Raw genomic sequence first — 18,864 nt, 5'->3', positions numbered from 1 at the left:
GGTTAGGTCCGATTGTCGAAAATTCATTTTCGATTAGCACTTCTGCAATAATTCTTGATCAAGTTTTCCATCGGTTGTATCTTCATCAATTTTCATACGAAAAAAATATATAATTTAATCAAAAAAAGTGTCGCCAGGTATGCACGAGTTACGAGTACGAGTTGTGACGGTCATGGTGACGGTAGCGCATTCTGTCAACAATTTCTACAAAATACTTTAAACAATAGTTTAACTTTAACTTTTAACTTGGTTTGACTGACAGTGACAAGTTTAACACTTAACCACGTGTATTATTCGATGATAACTTACGATTTCAATTAGTCGACATTAAAGACGAATAATTATTATGAACATTTTTGTGCTAACAATTGGTTTGATGTTACTTGTTCAATTGTCGGCATGTACGTTGTCTCCGCCGAAGGGAAAAAGTAATAGGAAAAGTAAAGGAAAAATCGAGAGTAAGGTAGAGAAAACGGAGTCACGAAATTTTTATAGATGTAATATTGATTGATTAGGTTTTAATTTGATCGCGTGTCAAAATTGTAGAAAGACTTCACGGATCAGGACGTTTTCACACGATTTTTGGTGGTTAAAAATCCTAAACCACACGATATTATTCGTGAATCAGGACTCTATTTTTCCAATACTACTCGCAGACGATTTACCGGAGACGTTTTAGGATACATCACACCGGTAAGTGAGTCGATATGCTTTTTTGGATTATTTCAAATATGCGAAGCATGTTAAAAATATGTCTCTTTTTACAGTGGAATAACAATGGACTCGATGTTTCCAAAATATTTCATGGAAAATTCACCATGGTATCACCGGTCTGGTTGACACTTCCAAGTGGCAACAGTAAATCGTACGACATGTCAACTCATGATATAAACAGAAAATGGCTAAAAGATATGAGATTGGAAAACAATGATAGCCATTATGTAAAAAGTATGTTTGATTTAAAATTATAATATTATAGTCCAACCTTTGTACGTCAAAGCTATAAGGATATTAACAATATTTGAAATTATAGAAGTTTTCTATTCGGTGTAAATGTTGTTTTCAGTTTTACCAAGAGTATTGTTCGAAAATTGGTCAGTTAATGATATAGTTGGATTATATGGTGAAACGCATAAACAGCTTGCACTAATTTCTACACTTATAGATACAGCTAAGGTCTTTATAGGAATTCATATATAATTAGGTAAATATCTGTAATGTATTCTAGTAATTACGATATTTCGAATTCAGACTTTTAATTTCGATGGATACGTTTTCGAAATGTGGAACCAGTTTGTATTTTCGGGTGCAGATACCCAGATTATTGTGTCGGTGATTCAGTTTGTAGCTGAAAAGTTGAAAAATAACGATTTGGATGTAATTCTAGCAATACCACCATCAAGAGGGTAGGTTTCATCCTGATATTTTTGTTGGGATTATTAAACAGGCGATGCTTTTGCTTTTTGTGTATTCTCGAATGAAATTGAAAACACAGTTATGTATAAAGAAAAATATCACTTAACGATACTATACGTCTTATAACTTCTAGCCCGAAGGTTCAGTTATTTACTCGAGATCACTTTGACCAGTTGTCGCCGTATTTAAAAGCTTTTTCTTTAATGACTTACGATTATTCGAGTATTCAACGTCCTGGGCCTAATAGTCCCTTGGATTGGGCAAGAGAATGCGTAGAGATATTAGTACCCGAAAAAGGCCCTAAACGGTCCCAGATATTGCTAGGTCTTAATTTCTATGGATACAACTACACTCCTCAAGGTGGCGGAGCCATTCTAGGTTCTGACTATTTGAAAATTCTCGAATCCTTTAAAGGGAAAATTCAGTGGGACGATAACAGCAAAGAACACTTTTTTGAGTCAAAGTAAGACTTCTTTTTTTCATCCCATATTGGATTCGAAAATATAAGAGAACTAATATTTTAGATGTATAATAAATAATTTGATCTCGGTTGAAATTTCTGAATATATTTCAGATCATCAGGGGGCAATGGATATGTTTTTTATCCAACGTTATATTCTATTCTGCATCGACTGGATCTTGCAGCAGAATTAGGTACAGGCATATCTATTTGGGAGCTTGGTCAGGGATTGAATTACTTTTACGATTTATTATAATTATTTTTATAAATATTATAAATATATACATGAAAAATATAAAATTTTAATTGCCAAATACAATTTACACATACCGATAAATATTCAGTCTTGATAACCAATGACATTCCATTAAATTCGAACGCGATCGAGTATTTTCGTAGTAATTCGCAATTGTTTGCACCAATTCGTATGTATCAGTGTACGTATGTCTCTTTAGAAAGTATCGTAACATTGTTGTTGTCTTTCAATGTTTGTTTCTTCTCTTGTTTGTTCAACATCATCATAGATTGAGGTCCACGTATTATGTGATACATCAATGCCCAACACAACTTTGCTGGTAATAAGCTAACACAGAGAGAAAAGAGACTATTATAATTTTTCTTTCAACTAGATTAAGCAAAGTAGAGAAATTGTTGTATCTTACCATTTAAGCGGTAAGAGGTATCTAACTATCCCAGGCAGTACAACATTTATTTGATTTACTAATATTCCCGAGACAATTTCGTCGGCAACATAATCAGGTTCTAGCATTGGCATCAATCTGTAAGTTGTATATCTTTTGAAAGAACTTGAATCGATACGCGTTAAGTTAACGATTTGATATTTACCTGGGTTTCACTCCTTGAAACATACCAGTGTTGATGAAATAAGGACAGACTAAGGTCGCGTGAATCCCATCGTATCCATGGGCCTAGGATAACGTTTATTCGCTTATCGTAAACCCGAAAATTCAAGTAAAAAATATTAAAGCTAACGAAAAAATACTCTTACCCTAAGTTCACTGAAGAGACTCTCGTGATAACCGATAGCTGCAAATTTAGTCGCCGAATAATCCGTGCAATTGTAAGTTCCTAAGAGGCCAGCTATACTAGCGACAGTTACGATATGACCGTGATTATTTTTCATCATATCTCTCACGAATGCTTTGGTAATCTGTCGAATCGCAAACTCTCAACAAAATATTGTTTCATAGATAAAGCAAGTTTTATAGATTGTCCAGATAGACTTACCCAATAATGCGAGAGAATATTCACTTTGAAAGTGCATTCAATCATTTCATCGGGCAGATCTAACAGCGTTTTTCCATAAACATAACCGGCGTTGTTTATCAGTAGCGTTACCTGAGTATCAAAGATTCGTAATATGACGAAAATGATAATACGAAAATGATGTCATTAATTAGAAATCAATATCGAAAGTGTAAGGGCAGTTTGGAGCTCTAGAAGTAGAGGCGCGTATCAACGTAACGGAAACGTTTAGATGTAAGAATGATTGTCTGAACGGTTTAGCTCATCGGCCTCGATAGTTTTCAGCTGCTAATTAATTTTTATTTGATTCTAGTTGTAGTAATTTACTCACAGCACCAACTTCAATTTCAACAGTCTTTGCGGTTTTGTACACTTCCTCTCTGTTTGTGATATCGCAATAGTAGCTCCAACATTTCCCTCCATTTTCTCTTATTTCTCGAACCGTGTCCTCCATACCTGCAATTTCAAGTTCTAGATGTACGTATGTATGTTCGTAGCAGTTTCGACGAACTGTACGAGTATTGACATTGATTTCGACTTGCCAATTTTGTTAACGTCCCAGATAACCACGTGTGCTCCAAGCTTGGCCAATTTTTTGGCGATCAAGCTTCCGATTCCTCCTGCACCTCCCGTTATCAAAGCGATCTCTCCTTTGATAGATTTCCCACGATATCGTCGAGGGATGAATGTCAATAAAATAGCCTCGCTTGTATAAATGAATGCCATTCCCACGAACAGTAATAGATCGTATATTACGTTAATCAATTCCAGTAGCTTCATTTGTAACCCTAAACAGCGAAACCATCGACATTTTCCACATCAAATTGCTACTTAACGAAAATAAATGTCGTACATGTAAGTGCCGATCGACATACGTATAACGCTTAATTGTAAAACCTTTCATCGTTAAATATAGATTAGTTTTTCTATTTGTAACTTTTGATTTATTCGCTAAAGTTTTTCATTCGATTTATTTTTCAAGTAAGTAAAATCTCACTTATAGCATATACCCCATCTCTTTAAGGTACTAACAGCTCTAGGTGAAATCTTGTGACAATACGTAGCTCTCACCGTGTTCTTTGCGTCTCTGATAAAGTACGAGTGTCGGTCCATAAATAGCCAACCCGTTATAGGCAGAAGTAGAGTGCTAGCCTTTGCGAGCTGTCTTTACGTTTCTTAATCACCGATACTAATATGCATCGTATATCGTATGTTTCGTCAATCCTGATTTTGTCATTTTTTGTTTATCGCCATATCGTACATTCACTTTTATAAATAGCTAGAGAACTCGCAGCGGTTCCGATCTACGATCGAGCCAAAGATTTTACCAAGATTCCTTGCGCCTCGGAATCTAGCAAATCGAGCCAAGGATGCATCGTCCGCGTCCGTGGTAGAATTTATTTTATTTTCGTCGAATATCTATTCCCTTAAATATATTTTCCACGAAAGAACGATTTGTCCGGAAATACGAGCGAGTCTTTTTAAACGGAGGAGAGCTACATAATTCTCAAGTTGAGTAACGTTTAATGAGTTTGCTTGCTGTTTTTCTAACACTAAAAAGTCACCACTAATTCGTTTCACGTTTCTTTTTGTCGATACTTTTTCGCGATGCTTTAACATCGAAACAATTCATTCCGTTTTTCTATAGCAATTTACGTTTATTTTAATTTTGTTCTGTTTTAAATTGGATTGTTGTGTTGTTTAGCCTCGAATGCGATACAATTGTACACTGTCATTTACACGTTTAACGATAGTTTCACTAGATTTTGAGTTAAAGTTTTCGGTAAAATCATTACCTTTTCAAGGAAAGCTTTTCTCTCGAATACTATGAATTGCACAGGAAACAACACGAGTCGAAGAACGGTTCTTCTTGGTGTACTTGCGTACCTGTTGGTCGACTCTTGTCGACTGACGCTGTATCGTAGTATCTCGCGGTATGACCAAATTAAAAGACCCGCTCGTGCCGCGCCGTTCCCGCCGTAATTTCAATCTCTGTTTGATTACGCGTTTGGGAATACTTCAACGTGTAGTTTATTCGATTCGAGTTGCATTAAATGAGTCGATGTTTACTCGCAGTAATTCTACTTGATTTTGTAAAATCATCGATTGTATCGACATGTATCGAGCGATTTTAGCAGTAAAGGCGTAACATTGTAAAAAAATTTTAATTATAGGAAGCGGAGGTAGAAGTAAACCCGCCTGAATGTTTCGAAGTGTAAGTATGGTAACACCGGTAGAACTCGTTCTGGATAGGCCACTCGATCTAGTACAGTATAATGTATAACAGACTCCTAATACCCTAGAGAAGTCTTATACCAAAGTTTACGGTGAAAGTTTCCGTGCCTCTCTCCTTTTACCTATCCGATGCTATCCTATCATTTTACGGCTCTCCTGAACCTGTGTTCGGCCATCGCTACGTACCTAGGTATGTAGAGCGCGAAACCGCGAGAAAATATACTATATATACATTATTTGTATTGTATTAATTCGTGGTTTCTTCTGTAAATATCCGGAGCTATACACGAATATTTATGCTTCGAGCACCCCAAGTGTAGAATTTTAGAAGGTAGTAGGAATTATCGCGTTTCTGGTGAAAGGATCGCACCGAAGATCTAGGTCGGCGGCACTCTTTCCGTACAAAGGAAAAGAAATATATGGAAACAACAGCGTCCCTATTTCCTCCATCTTCGAGCGTCATATTTCATTTTCAATTGATAGTTGCGCCAAGCAAAAGAAATTTTTCACATTTCTCATTGGTTTAACGATTCGTAACCATCTAGGCGTTATAAGAGAAATTGGAATGAAAGAACACGGAAGTTGACAAGTTGACATTACATATTATCGCAACGCATAGCCGAAATTTCCAACGAAACTTTTTACTAAAAGACCTTCGTCTGTCTCGAGGTCTGAATCATGCGTTCAAATGACAAATTCAGAACGCCGTTTCATTGTTCATGCAACTCGTTGCTCCTCGTAATGAGTCGTACCTGAATCGATGAATAAATTTATCAAAGATAAACCGTATAGCGAACAATCGTATACTTTATCGCCGTCCATACGACCGGAGGGGTCTATACATTTCTTTGTTCCTTATGGTGTTCAAGGATCAAAGTACGTGTAACGCGAACGTGTACTGAACTTGTAATAGATGCTATAACAGGGAGGTCAATTTCCTGAAACAATTAAATCAAAAATATTCCACAAAGTTGCGACTTTGCCCGTTTCTTTATAAAGTCTCCGTCGTATTTAATTGATTTCTTTCCTTGGTATTTTTATTGTATACGAGAATAATATGATATTGTATATTTAAATTTAACGAGCGCGAGCATAAAAATGCGATCGATTATTATTCATAAAGAAAGGAGAGCGAAGCGACGATCGCGTATTGTTGAAACGCCGTAGGATTAATTTTTAAGTAAGTAAAATGGTTACAGTTTATAGAAAAGAGTAGGTAGGAGGTAGGAGGTAACAGAAATTTATCTTTGAATTTCGAGCCAATCAGCCTCCCGACACGCGCAACTCCACCTACCGGAGGAAATATTAACGTTCTAGGTACGATATATCGATCGAGGTTTTCAATTAGTTTCAAATTTCAACCTTTTGTCGACGTGTAGTAAAGTAGTACATGTACTTGTTTATCGACTATTTCTTGAAAATGGTACTCAGGTTTGAATTTGAATTCCAATGCATTCTTTTGCGAGCCTCTTCGCTTTAAATTCAATCGCGAAGTGATATTCTAATTAAAAGTTATCATTTTGCGATACATTAAACATAGAGAGGTGAAAATGGACAAGTCGAAATGGTTAGCCGAAAGGGAATACGTTGCAGAAAAGTTATCGCAGACTTTGGTTAGTGCGACTCATCGTTAACTATTCATTAACTTTTCGTCGAATCATTGAAATCGTTAACAAATTAGAATTTAATGCGTTCCGGTGTAGCGAGGGTTTCAAAATTATACCAACTTGTCGCTTTCACTGTTACAATCGCGTCGCGTCGTCGTGGAACAACCTGTAGCTATTGCTTGGCCACTCGAGTCGCGAAGAGAGAGATTTCTCGTATTCAAACGTAACTTTCGATTTCATCGAGAAATCGTTTTCAAGTACTCCGCTCAAAATAATTAGAGAGGATCGATTTATTTAAACGAGATGGCCGATATTCCGAGAGTTGCTTTCACGTTACCGAATACCCTAAATCCCTACTATCACACGGCGAGACAAAATTTCGAACAAAATTTCGAACAAAATTTCCCACCTATCGAACGTACCGTAAACGTAACATTTATCTCTGAATAAAAACAAAAATTGTTATTATTTGTTTCGTATACAGTCGGACGTTTCTGTTTTGCAAAAGTGAAATTCACCGAATAAAGGGTTAAAGAACCATAAAGACGCGTAAGTCAATAATCCTTTATAGATTGCAGCGGTGCAACTTTCACCCACGAATCTGATTTTTATTTCTTTCGCGCGCATATCGCCGACCAGACGGTCAACAGGTTTCGCATACTCGGTGATTTAACGTTAACGATCTCCGTTAACTGAACGTTATATCGGTGGCACGGTATCTACCGGATCTCCTTGACACACTAAATTTCGTTGGTCTTTTGACAATCGTTTGATACCAGACCGTCCGCGTTTCGTCCCTCGAAACGTAAATAATCTGCAAAAATAATCCGTGCCGTTTATCGGTTTTCTCTCTGTTTGTCTCTCGTTCGCTCGACTCTCGTGACTCTGCATTCTGCGATTTCTCGATCGACGAAAACGCACGGGTCGGTGGACGCGAGTCGAACGATCATCGAGCATTTTGTTTCAACAAGCGGCAGTGTTCTAATTCGTAAATTATGAGAACAACGAGCTATAATGAAACTAGACAGCGCGGTGTTACGAAGAGGCGAAAAACAGACCCCTGTGGAAACCGAACCTTTTTCATCCTTTGAAAATCGGTCGAATACCTGATGTTTTGATTTCTTCGAATTTTCTATATCGTTGTAAAGAGGTGTGTCTAATTCTAAAGGTATAAAAAAAAAAACGATTTTTATTTTCTTGCAGTTTCTTTAACACCTTCACGTCGGCGTGTAGAGAAACACAAATAGCAGCGCCGGCGTCGTTCGAAAGTATTCCCGAAGAAAGGCAAAGCTGTAGGACTTTGAATCGAATTACCTGTACATCGAGAATATTCGGCAACATTGTTTACGAACCATGAAGAGGTGATTCTACGTGCGAAAATGCAACGAATATTAAGATCGAGGAAATTGAGTTCGACGGACTAACATTATCGATTCGCAGCGAGTACAGTGTCGCGGTCATCTAGAAGCTATAAGCTATAAGGTCCCGCTTGTCTCGTATTCTATGAATACGTGTACTTACATGCACTTACGACTACTTAAGAGGTAGGTGGTGGGTTCTTCTACATGACTACGGCACTGTCCTCGCCGTGAGTCAGCTGACGCCCGCGTGTCGGCAATAAGTACTTACACATGTAGTATAGATCCCTCTCTAGCGACGTTCTTTACGTATATTTTCAGAAATTAATTACTCGGACCCGAAACCTCAAACATAATTTCGTCAGTTCCAATGTTCGTCTTACTTTACCACGTAGAAAGTTTTCGTCACCTGTTGCCAAATACTTGTACGTCTGATACCGTACGCCAAACTTTTAAATTGGTTTCTCTCGGACGAAAATTTTTTAATTCCTTCATTTATCCGCGTATAGGGTACAACTCGAAACGTTTAATATCTCCTTGGGTAGCTTTTCCCTATTTGTTTACACATTTGTTCGATCATTCCCGTTCTACTTTTCAACAATTATTTCCGATATGTAACGTTTAAAATAATTTTTCAGGAAATTTAATATTTGAACGTTCCTTCGACACATGTCATGTTCGCTTTCCATATAATGCCGTCGATGATAGTTACCGTTTTCCATACAATGCCGTTCGATGACGGTTACTTTTAAACAAATTTCTTGAAATTAGTCGCGTACCGGAAAAAAATTTCTTTTTTTATTTTTTAAACTGACGTTCGAGGACGAAGCGGAAGATTACATTAAATTAGATTGTATGCTAATGTATCGTAATCTTTATACGACATTCGCTCGCAATTGCTGCAAAGCAATTATCTTTGAACTCTGTTTCTATTATTGTACCGATGTGTCTGATGTATTCGAACGGCATGGCACAATTATCTGAATGTCTGAAACGTAGATCATACCGTCGGTGAATTTGTAAAAATGTTTCATTGGAAACTGTTTGGGTGCGAATCGAGAACAGATAGGTAGGTAGTAGTAGTATGGTTGATCGATGCAGATGCAATTACCGAGGTGGTAGTAATAGTTGTTGGGCTGTGTTTCTCGTTGATTCGCGTTTCGCGGCGACTGCTGTCGGAGATCGTCGAGTCGAGACTCGAGTACTCGAAAGGGTAAAGTTGTTCCGCGGCCGCAGCCGCGTCGAAGCACGGTGCGGCCGTTTCATTCAGTAGACCGACGACCGTAGTGCCGGCGAGACCAGTAATCTCGTCTTGTTCTGCTTCCGCGGACAACTTTCGCATAGGTACGCACTTTCGTGTACGTCTCGCTTCGTTCTTTCACCATACTTTACGAAGTTCCATTCGAGATCGCGAGTGAGCATTACTTCGGAAACATTCGAAAGGATTAACGTTGCCTGGTAAAGCTTTCTTTTCTATTTATTCCTTTTTATGTAGTTCACACTTAATTTATTAGTTTCTCCTTCTCCTCCCCCTCCTTCTTTTACAACATTATTTCGTTGAAAAATCGTATCCGTTACAAACAGAAATTCTTTTCTGTTTTTCGATTTCCCTTCAACGGTGATTCTTTCTGTATACCATTGCGTCGATTATTCCTCACTTTCCTTCTCGTTCGACTCGTACAAAATATAATCGAAAGTTGCGAGCGAGACTGCGCGGGAACGGAAGACCCACAGCGATCGCAAATTAAATTCGCGTATTAGTACCGGTTCGCTCGATCCGATCCGGTAGCGGTCGTCTCTACCGTGGACAATTCTGAAAGCTGTCTTCCGATTTCTCGTCAAGTTTCGTTCAATACTCGAGAAAGTGTTCTGCGTATAGTATAGTACGCTAAAAATTTGTATTATCACAGCACAACAACCAGAGAAACTTACTGTGTCTTTTTTTTTCTATTAATGATACCCTCGAGCAAAAACATGACCGCTCAGCTTCCAGATAAATCGTTCTCCTAAACAAGCAGAAAACAAAACTATTAAATGAATATGTCGAACGTATAATACGCACGATAAATTAAAATACCAATTACTTGGTAAGTATTACAAATTTTGCAATCGTTTTCATAAAGAATTACGCGTTCTATGAGCCCGTACATCACGATTATTATGAAATTTGGTCGTCGACTAAAAAAAAAAAAAAAAAGATTAGATAAGGTTAAACGATATTTCCATAATTCAGAATCAAGTCAACTTAACTGAACTCTAACGAATGTCGATTAGTTTCGAGTGATTTTTTTATTTTTCATTTTTCATTTTTATTATTCTTGTATCGACGATAACGAAATAATGAAATGTAAATAGGAGATTATACGCATCCTTCGCGCGGTATTCTCCAACTGAAAATTGAAAGTGAATTTCGCGTCTCGTTAGAAAGCGAATTACCAGTCGCTGAGATATTCGTAGTTCGCTCGACGCGTAACGCTGAGCTGTCTGGAAAATGGTAGAGTTACAAAATATTTCATCTGTACGCATGTAGGTATATATCGGTGTTTCTCAAATGCCACCTTTAACCAATCCAATATATTCGACATCGAATCTTCTTCCTTGTAAGTTTCTCTTACATTATCTCTTGCATTTTCAATTAATTCGTACTTATTGTTTTCGAGTTCTTTCAAATAGATAGTCGTTACGTAATCGAACGATAATCGAAACAGAATTATTTTCTTTTCGTTTCCAGGAACGTTTTCGTGATTTCTCGTCTTGTTTTCAGAAGCGCAACTTTGATTTTCGTTTTGTAGGGAGAAGAAAGCGATACGAAATTCAGAGAAAGTGTACACTAGTTTCTAGGCGACCAGAGCGAGTAACAAGGTTAGCGATCAGATAAATGAACGAACGCGCGTGAATCTTGGAGATCTCATTTCGATTCTTCTCCTCATCTCCACAGATTTCGATTATACGTGAAGCTTGTTTCTCGCTAAATTTTTTTCCTTTCGTATCAGCTATTTAGTATTAACTCGTCCGCTACGAGTACCTTGAAATAATAATCACATTCTTACAAAGAAGAATAATTACATTCGCATATTCCTTTTTTATTCCTATCGCAACCATGTAACCGATGTTCTTTTCCTTCCTTGATGGAGTTACTGTTCGTGCATCCGTTGTATTTGTCATACGTTACACAAAGTATTCGTTGTCTTACGTTACGTTACGTTATGTTATATTACGTTTGATGGGCGACGGATGGTCCAGTTGAAAACTTACAGGTCATGTCAGGTTCAAATCAAAGATTGAACGACAGCGATTGAAAACCCCTTTCCATAAAAAATAAAACGACTTAACTGGTTAGTAATAAAGATTAACCCCTTGCTTTCCAGGCGAGTCCGCGAGAGTTCCAGAGTCCAGAAGTGTGCCAAGCGACGTTTCTACTTTTGCCCGGTTTCCGGCTAGCCTCCTCGAGACGACAATCCTCTCCTCCGCGTTCGGAAGGATCGATACGCATCCCTTGCTGGCTCAAGTTATGATATCGTGATCGATCCTCGTCGTCGAATCGCTACAAGAGTCGCGTTGCACGACAAACGCGTTAAACGGTTGTTACGCCGAAGATTCGTGCCCGAGTATCTTTCGGTACTTGATAACCATGTCTTTCCTGAGTTCTACCTGGAATTTCATCGGTTTCGTGATCCTCGCGATAGCCTCCATCGTCAAGGGCATCGTCAAATCGTTTATTCCGATGAAATACAAGATGAAGAGCATCGCCGGAGAGGTAACTCTGGTGACCGGGGGAGGGGGCGGCCTAGGTAGACTAATCGCCCTCAGGTTAGCCAATCTCGGTGCCATCGTCGTTATCTGGGACGTTAACAAAGCCGGTGAGCACCTTTTCGATGAATACGTGTAAAAGAACCGAATGGCAAGTGTAATAAGGAATTTCTTGCAAAGAGGTAATATGCGACGAGATTATAAAGTTTGCGAAATTCACAGAAATTTGTTCAACGAGGCAAACGATTTCGAGGCAATGTTTCGTGAATCCTTAAACGAATTCCGAACGAATAATACGCCGAAATAGAAAAATGTTGGGATTCGAGGCGATGCGATGGATCGCGTGGTTTCTCGAGGGAAAATTTGTGAGAACGATCGCTCCTCGAGCCTTAACATCGGAGTAGCACAGTCATTGTTCGATTCCTGACTGGAATACAAAGGACGACTCGATATCGTCCGAGTAATTACCGTGCAACATCGTGGAAAATCCTCGTAACGACTAACATCCGAATCTCAAGGCCGTTCGAAGCGTGCTCGAACTTCCAACGCGATCAGTCCTCGAAGTCGATGGTCGATGCTCGCGCTCGTTTCTCAAATGTCTCATCGCTCATCGCGTCCTTGCATACAACCGAGCCGGAATCTTACAGTTTCGGAGCACGTCTTTTTTTCCATTTCGTTCGCAACTGTTAATCTTTCGAAGTGATCGTTTATTAAAAAAAAGAAAAATCATGTCAACACTTTCGGAGTTACGAACGTTCGGTCGATTTATACGATTCGCGGCGAACGCGTATAGCTAAGCGAGAGGATTCTTTTGCCATTTGACATTTTGTCTGCACGTTGCTCCATACCTCTCTTGTAAAGCCGCACGCTCGGCATTCAATATTCCGTAGCTTCGAGGATTATAAAATACATATAAATGTATCCTCGTATTCACGAGGCAGACGATACCTTTGCGAATTTCGGATCCTTGGTGATTCGGAATTGTCGTGTCAAATTCGAGTAGCGGCCTTGGGCATCAACTTTAGAGAGTTGTAATTTCCCGCGTTTCTTAAATGATTATCGAGGCATAGCCGTAAGCCGTAACGCTAGCGCAACGCGATCCCGTAACGTTGAGCAACGAAGCGGAAGGTCGATGAAATAAAAATGATAAAAATCGCGGGACAGATTAATTGCCGCGAGAGGGAAGAAGACCGCTCGGGTTCACGGGCAGAGGAAGCTCGGTCGCGTAACGAATTTTAAGCGTCGGCAATCGCAAACTTGAAACTCGCGGGCAGAATATTGATTGCGCGTAGCTCGGTCGGGATGTACCTAACTACGTACAACCAGCAACTGGCTATCGGTATAGTATATCGTTTGCAACTTGGACGCGTGACGTCCAAAGCGAACTATGCAATTAGGCGATTAGAAATATCGAAAAGTCCTTTGAGAAAAGTTACGTCTATCTTGTGAGCAAGTGCTTGGATGCGTGCACCAAATAAAAGAGCTCGAACAGTCAAGGTCGTGCAAGTAGATCTGGCCGAGATCAGCTTCGTAAACTGGTTGACCGTTGTAAAAATGAAACTCCATCGCAACTAATTCGCTTGCGTGCGTGCGTTTGCTTTTGGTGGGCGGTTTCGGCCGTTTTGAATAGTTCTAGCGCACTATGTAATATGTTTCATATTTTACGCGAGCACGCGTAGCATACTTGGCCAAGAAGCGAGACAACCGCTTCTTCGCTCGTCTCAAAACTTTCTACGTAAAACTGCACGACCGCGATACGACGCGATGCGACGTATGTATGTACAATATACGTTGTACAACTGTACAGGCTGTTACATACGTAGGTTCGCGAGTCGGTGTTCGGACAGCGGTTGACTTGGACAACGCACTGTCCGGCGTAAAACGTCACGTATGAATGGCGCTTAAATTGCTTCGGCCTCTCCGTGGATCGCGCAGACAACAAAACGAACACTGTATTAGCTAACAGACTCGCAACATATGGGTAACTACCAGCCGACGAAGTATTTGCTCGATTCTCGGTGTTCGTAATATCTCGTTCGCTATACCCTTTCATTATCCACGATCTAAACGTTGTATCGCGAATCTTTGTACCGTAAACTATCAGCATTTGGAAAAACATGTGGCAAGGTTGATCAAAGTACGTAATAAGTAATCTCGCGAAACTAGTTTGCGAGATGATAGAGGAATCGAATAGATTCAGATCGATGATAAATTGGCACAAACACTTACATTTAGAGTCAGTTCATACCAAGATAGGAGGAATCGTGTTCGTGAAACCTGTTTTTGTGCGATCTTGCTGTATGCGTTAATTTTTGTATGCGGTATACGAGAATACACTTAAACTTGTTCATGGGCGATAGATAGGGACTGGATAAACAAACATTTGTATTATTTGTTTCTATTTAAATATATATTTTTTTTACGATTACGATATATTTTTTTACGAAGAGCATTTGTTAGGTTCGATCGACGTCCAACGATACAGATTATCTATGCTGGTACAGTAGACGAAAAATAACAAGAAATTCTTTATCCGTCTTTGAAGTAATTAATGTCGTTTCGATCCAAAAGACGGTGTCCGTTTCATCGACCAAAGGCCATTTTTTTGTTCTTTGTTCCAGGTATGGAAGAAACCGTTAAATTGGTGCAATCCGCAGGCGGAACATGCTACGGTTACATTTGCGACCTATGCGATCGGGAGGATGTCTACAAAAAAGCTGCATTGGTCAAAGAAGAAGTTGGAAAGGTGAGAAATCCGTAACTGTTGCGCTAATTGAAAATCCATAATATTTACTTAACGGATAGAAATAGAAAGAATGAAAAAGTTAATGAGAAATACCGCCGAAAACTGTAACCCTGTTTGAATGAAAAAAACATTTTTACTTTTTCGATAGGTATCGTACAGTATACCGAATTTGGAAAGGCAAACTTGCACACTAGAGCCAAATGTGAACGTCTACTTTTAGTCTCGCATCGTAACTTGGAAGATCTTAGGCGCGATAACGCGTTGTCGAGACTATCGTGCTTCTGGAGACGATAAATTACGAAATTATGTATTGCGCTAAGCACGTGTAACGTTTAAATATACCGTTGACATATTCGAAAAGGAAAAGACTCGAAACAACCGGAATACCACACTGTATTTTTGTTTTATTTTTTTTCGTTAAAAATCTGTCCTGTCGTCCCAAAATGTATATTCCATTTAACAGAGCAGACAGCAACGAATAAAATGTATAATTTGTTTCCGGATTATTAATCTTAATTACGTTACACGGATGTTGCAGGTAACGATATTGATAAACAACGCTGGTATCGTGAACAGGACGAAATTTCTGGACACACCCGACAAGCTCATTATCCGGACGATGGATGTAAACGTGATGAGTCACTTTTGGGTACGTTTTCATCTTCTTCGGTATTTATCTGATTCGTTGGCGTTCAACGCAACGCGACCGACATCGTTTAATTTATCGACGCGATGTCCCTGATCAGATGTACATAGGTGGAAAAAAATCGATTTGCATAAAAAATAGACCGATGCGTAACGGGTAGTCGTAGAGATCCGTAAACCTATCCGACGATTACAATTATTATAGATAGTTCTACATTGAACGATAATATTTTAACGTAACAATCGATTTTGTACATGGTACTTAGAGTGTGAAGTTGTTAGCGTTACGTTACGACCATCTGTGCTCGAGAGATTTCAACGCGCGGTAAGAGTACTTATCGTCGTCGTGCTCGAGCGTTGGAACAATGTATACAGTATGTACATGGATTTCAAATTTCAAACACGTAAACGTAAACTCGAGTCATCACTTTTATTTACTTCGATTTCCGTAAATTTTGTTAATATTTCTATATGGAGTAAAGGACTAGCCTCTAAGCATTCGCAAACGGACGATTTGCTATTATACTTTAGTTTGATATATGTACGATGTATCGTTCGATGATCATCAAATTCTTCCGATGGTCCGATGTAAAATTGACCGCGATTGCAATTCTGCAGATTCGAGCCTGAAATTGAAAAACCGAGAACCGAGACTCCCTCTATGGATAAAAAAGTCCAAGTGAGAGGCATTTCTGTCCTCGTGTTCTCTCTATTTAGGACCGTTACCGTGGGTCAGGTGGGAAAACCGGTCGGATAGATGCAACCACTCGGCCATGTAGTTGCAGTACACTCGTACCTCGCGGTTGCGACACGCGAGAAGCAACGCGCTTGCCAAACGTAGTTCCTGGATAGGAATGTTCGCTATATCTTGGCTCGTGCTTTCGCATAATACTGGAAACGAGTGGCAACCGTAGCTAACGCAATTATTTTCAAGCTTCTAATCGTAGAAAACAACTTCCATTCTTCCATTGACACTTAAATATTAAAAAAAAAAAAGTATTTTTGTTTTCCGTAGATGTCGATAAAAATCGCTTTTAGGAAAACACTCGTTATCGTACAATTAGTCGAAGTTTATCGGATTCGGGACACGAAGAAAGGAAATTGTACCGCGCGGCTAGACAACGAATACCGATTTCGCGTGACTCGTTACATCACATAGTTTTTGCATAGTTTTTGCATTGCGAGAATCGGAAGAAGATACGTCGACTATCGCGTGTAAAGGGACCACAAACAATGACTTGTTGCTCCATTCGATCGTTGCCACGGTCATTTCGGTAGAATTGATCGATCCACTTTCCAATACGATTCGATACGTTGACGCTGTCGTCGCGATGCTCGGTTGTACGAGTCTTGCTTATCTGTTATACATATAGGATGGAGCAATAACTATTAGCAACTATAAGTTTCACAGGCATATTTGCTGAAATAAAATTGCACAATACGAAGGGGGCCATCCGGTGGCGATAATACATAGTTTTCCTTGGCTCCTTGGTGTTGTCCCTGCTTTTCTATATTTAATGGTTGACGAAAGTCGTATAAACGGTACTTTAAAGAATTAACAGTAATATAATTTTTTTCAGACAACGAAAGCGTTCTTACCTTCGATGATGGCGGATGACAAGGGTCATATCGTAAGCATAGCTAGCTTGGCTGGACACATAGGAGTACCATCATTGGTAGACTATTGTACCTCCAAGTTCGCGGCAGTTGGTTTCGAGGAAGCACTACACATGGAACTAGCGGTAACGGTGTCGTTTAAATTTCATTCGAGAATACACGTAGATACATAAGAAAGAACTCTCTTACGATAATTGTTTTAGGGTATGTTTTTTTTCATATTGCTTATTGTATCTTCTAGGCTGAGGGATATAACATCAATACCACGGTGATATGTCCGTTTTTCATTCGTAGTACTGGCATGTTCACAGAGATTGCGACTAGGTATACATAAATATAGTTTTACCTGTATCGAATGAATAAAATCGTATGCAATGAGATGAGATGAGACTAGATGAAATCTATTAAACACGGTGTATAGTTTTCACGAATACTTACGCACGACAGGTATCTGACTAATCTGACTTTCCAGATTTGTCCCAACGCTTAGCCCGAATGAAGTGGCCGACCGAGTGGTGTCCGCTATGAGGTGTAACGAGAAAATCGCTGTAGTGCCGGGTTACCTTTACATTTTCCTCCTCCTGAAATGGTAAAGTGTTCCGATAACCTTAATAACAAAAAAATAGTATTGGACAATTCTAATTTAATCTTAACGATGATTGACAGGGCTTTCCCATGGAAATGCGCGACAATGTTCATCCAGGGTGTGGTTCCAAACGATTTTAGCACTCCCACGAACTTGCATACGACGTCAACCGTCAGGAAGGAAAGTGTTCCCAACGTATTGACCAAGGATCAGAATGGTGCCAGCATCCATCAGCAATTAACCAGACGCATTTCCAGTTCCGAAAGGAAGCCTTAATCGTTATGTAATCGACTCGTGATACATCTGAAATGTTTGTAAACGTACGTCGTACTGTCAGTCCACGATACGTTCATAACGCTGGCGTAATTATAAGGCGTATTATACATTTAACGTACCGGGTATACTTTAGAAATTTATCGCGTCTCGATCTCGAAGCGTCTTGCTTCTTTTTCTAAGCAAGTCGTTGCGCGAAATTGGGAGTGGGATAACAAAGTGGACTTTGTTATCGTAGAGCGAGCGTCTTTGTCTTTGTTCTTTGTCGCGAGTCCTATTGTAGTAACACGGACCAAACTCGAGAAACCTGATATTTCACGAAGGAGGAGGAGGATGACGGGAAGCCTTACTTCAGTCAGCACGCTGTTTCTAGTTAGCTATATTAAAAAATAATGGCTTTAAAACGGTTAGTAGTGAAAGTTTTAAACGCGTTTCGTTGCTCGCACTAGATGACAACACGTCGCGTTTAAGGAAAAATGTCACGTGTAACGAACGAAATTGGTTCGTTTTGACGTTTCCAAATAGTCTATTAACGTTTTATACGTACAATCGAAGGAAGAATTCTCCAGTTAGATTTAGCGATTCGTTAATTAAATATAATAAGACACGGGTAGGATTTAACATAATTGGTTCCGATGTGATACGTTAAAAAATTGTTGTACGTTAGAACTATTATATTATAGCATAAGAATAACCTAAGACTTTTCTATTTTTAACTTGTGGTTGTAACGTAACAGACACGTGGATGCGCTTATTTGTCAAAACGCATCTAACGGTTCGACAATTGGGGTGAGGAAACACACGTGTCAAACAGAAAAATAAAGTTTGTATAATATCTACATAATAACCTACTTGAACCACCGATTCATGGAATGAAATGGTACGTTGCCTTGGGTTGGGTTCGG

The 18,864-nt window shown here is 39.2% G+C and overlaps 3 protein-coding genes across 8 annotated transcripts; 2 read left to right on the top strand and 1 right to left on the bottom strand.

The window, feature by feature from the left end:
- The first annotated feature begins 14 nt into the window (after positions 1-14).
- Positions 15-2,176, top strand: LOC128887292 (chitinase domain-containing protein 1). Its single transcript, XM_054143014.1, has 8 exons — positions 15-137; positions 263-463; positions 547-693; positions 768-948; positions 1,067-1,176; positions 1,252-1,406; positions 1,550-1,879; positions 1,991-2,176. Exons 2-8 carry the CDS (start codon positions 347-349, stop codon positions 2,130-2,132), a joined length of 1,182 nt encoding a protein of 393 aa, XP_053998989.1. The 5' UTR covers positions 15-137; positions 263-346; the 3' UTR covers positions 2,133-2,176.
- LOC128887296 (estradiol 17-beta-dehydrogenase 11) lies at positions 2,106-11,802 on the bottom strand. Of its 6 annotated transcripts, XM_054143023.1 has the most exons (9): positions 11,676-11,802; positions 10,275-10,348; positions 3,685-3,930; positions 3,474-3,598; positions 3,125-3,235; positions 2,886-3,047; positions 2,723-2,805; positions 2,539-2,655; positions 2,106-2,459 (listed from the first exon to the last, which is right to left on the bottom strand). In XM_054143023.1, exons 3-9 carry the CDS (start codon positions 3,920-3,922, stop codon positions 2,309-2,311), a joined length of 987 nt encoding a protein of 328 aa, XP_053998998.1. In that variant the 5' UTR covers positions 3,923-3,930; positions 10,275-10,348; positions 11,676-11,802; the 3' UTR covers positions 2,106-2,308. The 6 variants fall into 6 exon arrangements, with proteins under 6 accessions (XP_053998998.1, XP_053998999.1, XP_053998996.1 ...); XM_054143024.1 differs by lacking the exons at positions 10,275-10,348; positions 11,676-11,802 and adding an exon at positions 9,454-9,583; XM_054143021.1 differs by lacking the exons at positions 10,275-10,348; positions 11,676-11,802 and adding an exon at positions 8,614-9,100.
- Positions 11,803-11,968: 166 nt separating this feature from the next.
- Positions 11,969-18,159, top strand: LOC128887297 (estradiol 17-beta-dehydrogenase 11-like). Its single transcript, XM_054143026.1, has 7 exons — positions 11,969-12,202; positions 14,714-14,838; positions 15,377-15,487; positions 17,064-17,225; positions 17,342-17,424; positions 17,573-17,689; positions 17,767-18,159. The coding sequence occupies exons 1-7, from the start codon at positions 11,974-11,976 to the stop codon at positions 17,960-17,962; spliced, it is 1,023 nt and encodes a 340-aa protein (XP_053999001.1). The 5' UTR covers positions 11,969-11,973; the 3' UTR covers positions 17,963-18,159.
- Positions 18,160-18,864: the final 705 nt, after the last annotated feature.

The sequence above is a fragment of the Hylaeus anthracinus genome, unplaced genomic scaffold (genome assembly GCF_026225885.1).
Source record: "Hylaeus anthracinus isolate JK02 unplaced genomic scaffold, UHH_iyHylAnth1.0_haploid 11985, whole genome shotgun sequence".
NCBI classification, from domain to species: domain Eukaryota; kingdom Metazoa; phylum Arthropoda; class Insecta; order Hymenoptera; family Colletidae; genus Hylaeus; species Hylaeus anthracinus.
Note: the sequence above shows the minus strand (reverse complement) of the source record. Positions and strands in the feature narration are given on the sequence as shown.

Coding starts and splice junctions, on each gene's coding strand:
- LOC128887292 (XM_054143014.1), top strand. CDS start 347: ATGAACATTTTTGTGCTAACAATTGGTTTGATGTTACTTGTTCAATTG. Junction 949..1,066: donor TGATAGCCATTATGTAAAAA/GTATGTTTGATT, acceptor TGTTGTTTTCAG/TTTTACCAAGAGTATTGTTC. Junction 1,407..1,549: donor GCAATACCACCATCAAGAGG/GTAGGTTTCATC, acceptor TATAACTTCTAG/CCCGAAGGTTCAGTTATTTA.
- LOC128887297 (XM_054143026.1), top strand. CDS start 11,974: ATGTCTTTCCTGAGTTCTACCTGGAATTTCATCGGTTTCGTGATCCTC. Junction 12,203..14,713: donor CTGGGACGTTAACAAAGCCG/GTGAGCACCTTT, acceptor TCTTTGTTCCAG/GTATGGAAGAAACCGTTAAA. Junction 17,226..17,341: donor CACTACACATGGAACTAGCG/GTAACGGTGTCG, acceptor TGTATCTTCTAG/GCTGAGGGATATAACATCAA.
- LOC128887296 (XM_054143020.1), bottom strand. CDS start 6,199: ATGGACGGCGATAAAGTATACGATTGTTCGCTATACGGTTTATCTTTG. Junction 2,656..2,722: donor TTTCAAGGAGTGAAACCCAG/GTAAATATCAAA, acceptor TACAACTTACAG/ATTGATGCCAATGCTAGAAC. Junction 2,460..2,538: donor TACCTCTTACCGCTTAAATG/GTAAGATACAAC, acceptor TCTCTGTGTTAG/CTTATTACCAGCAAAGTTGT.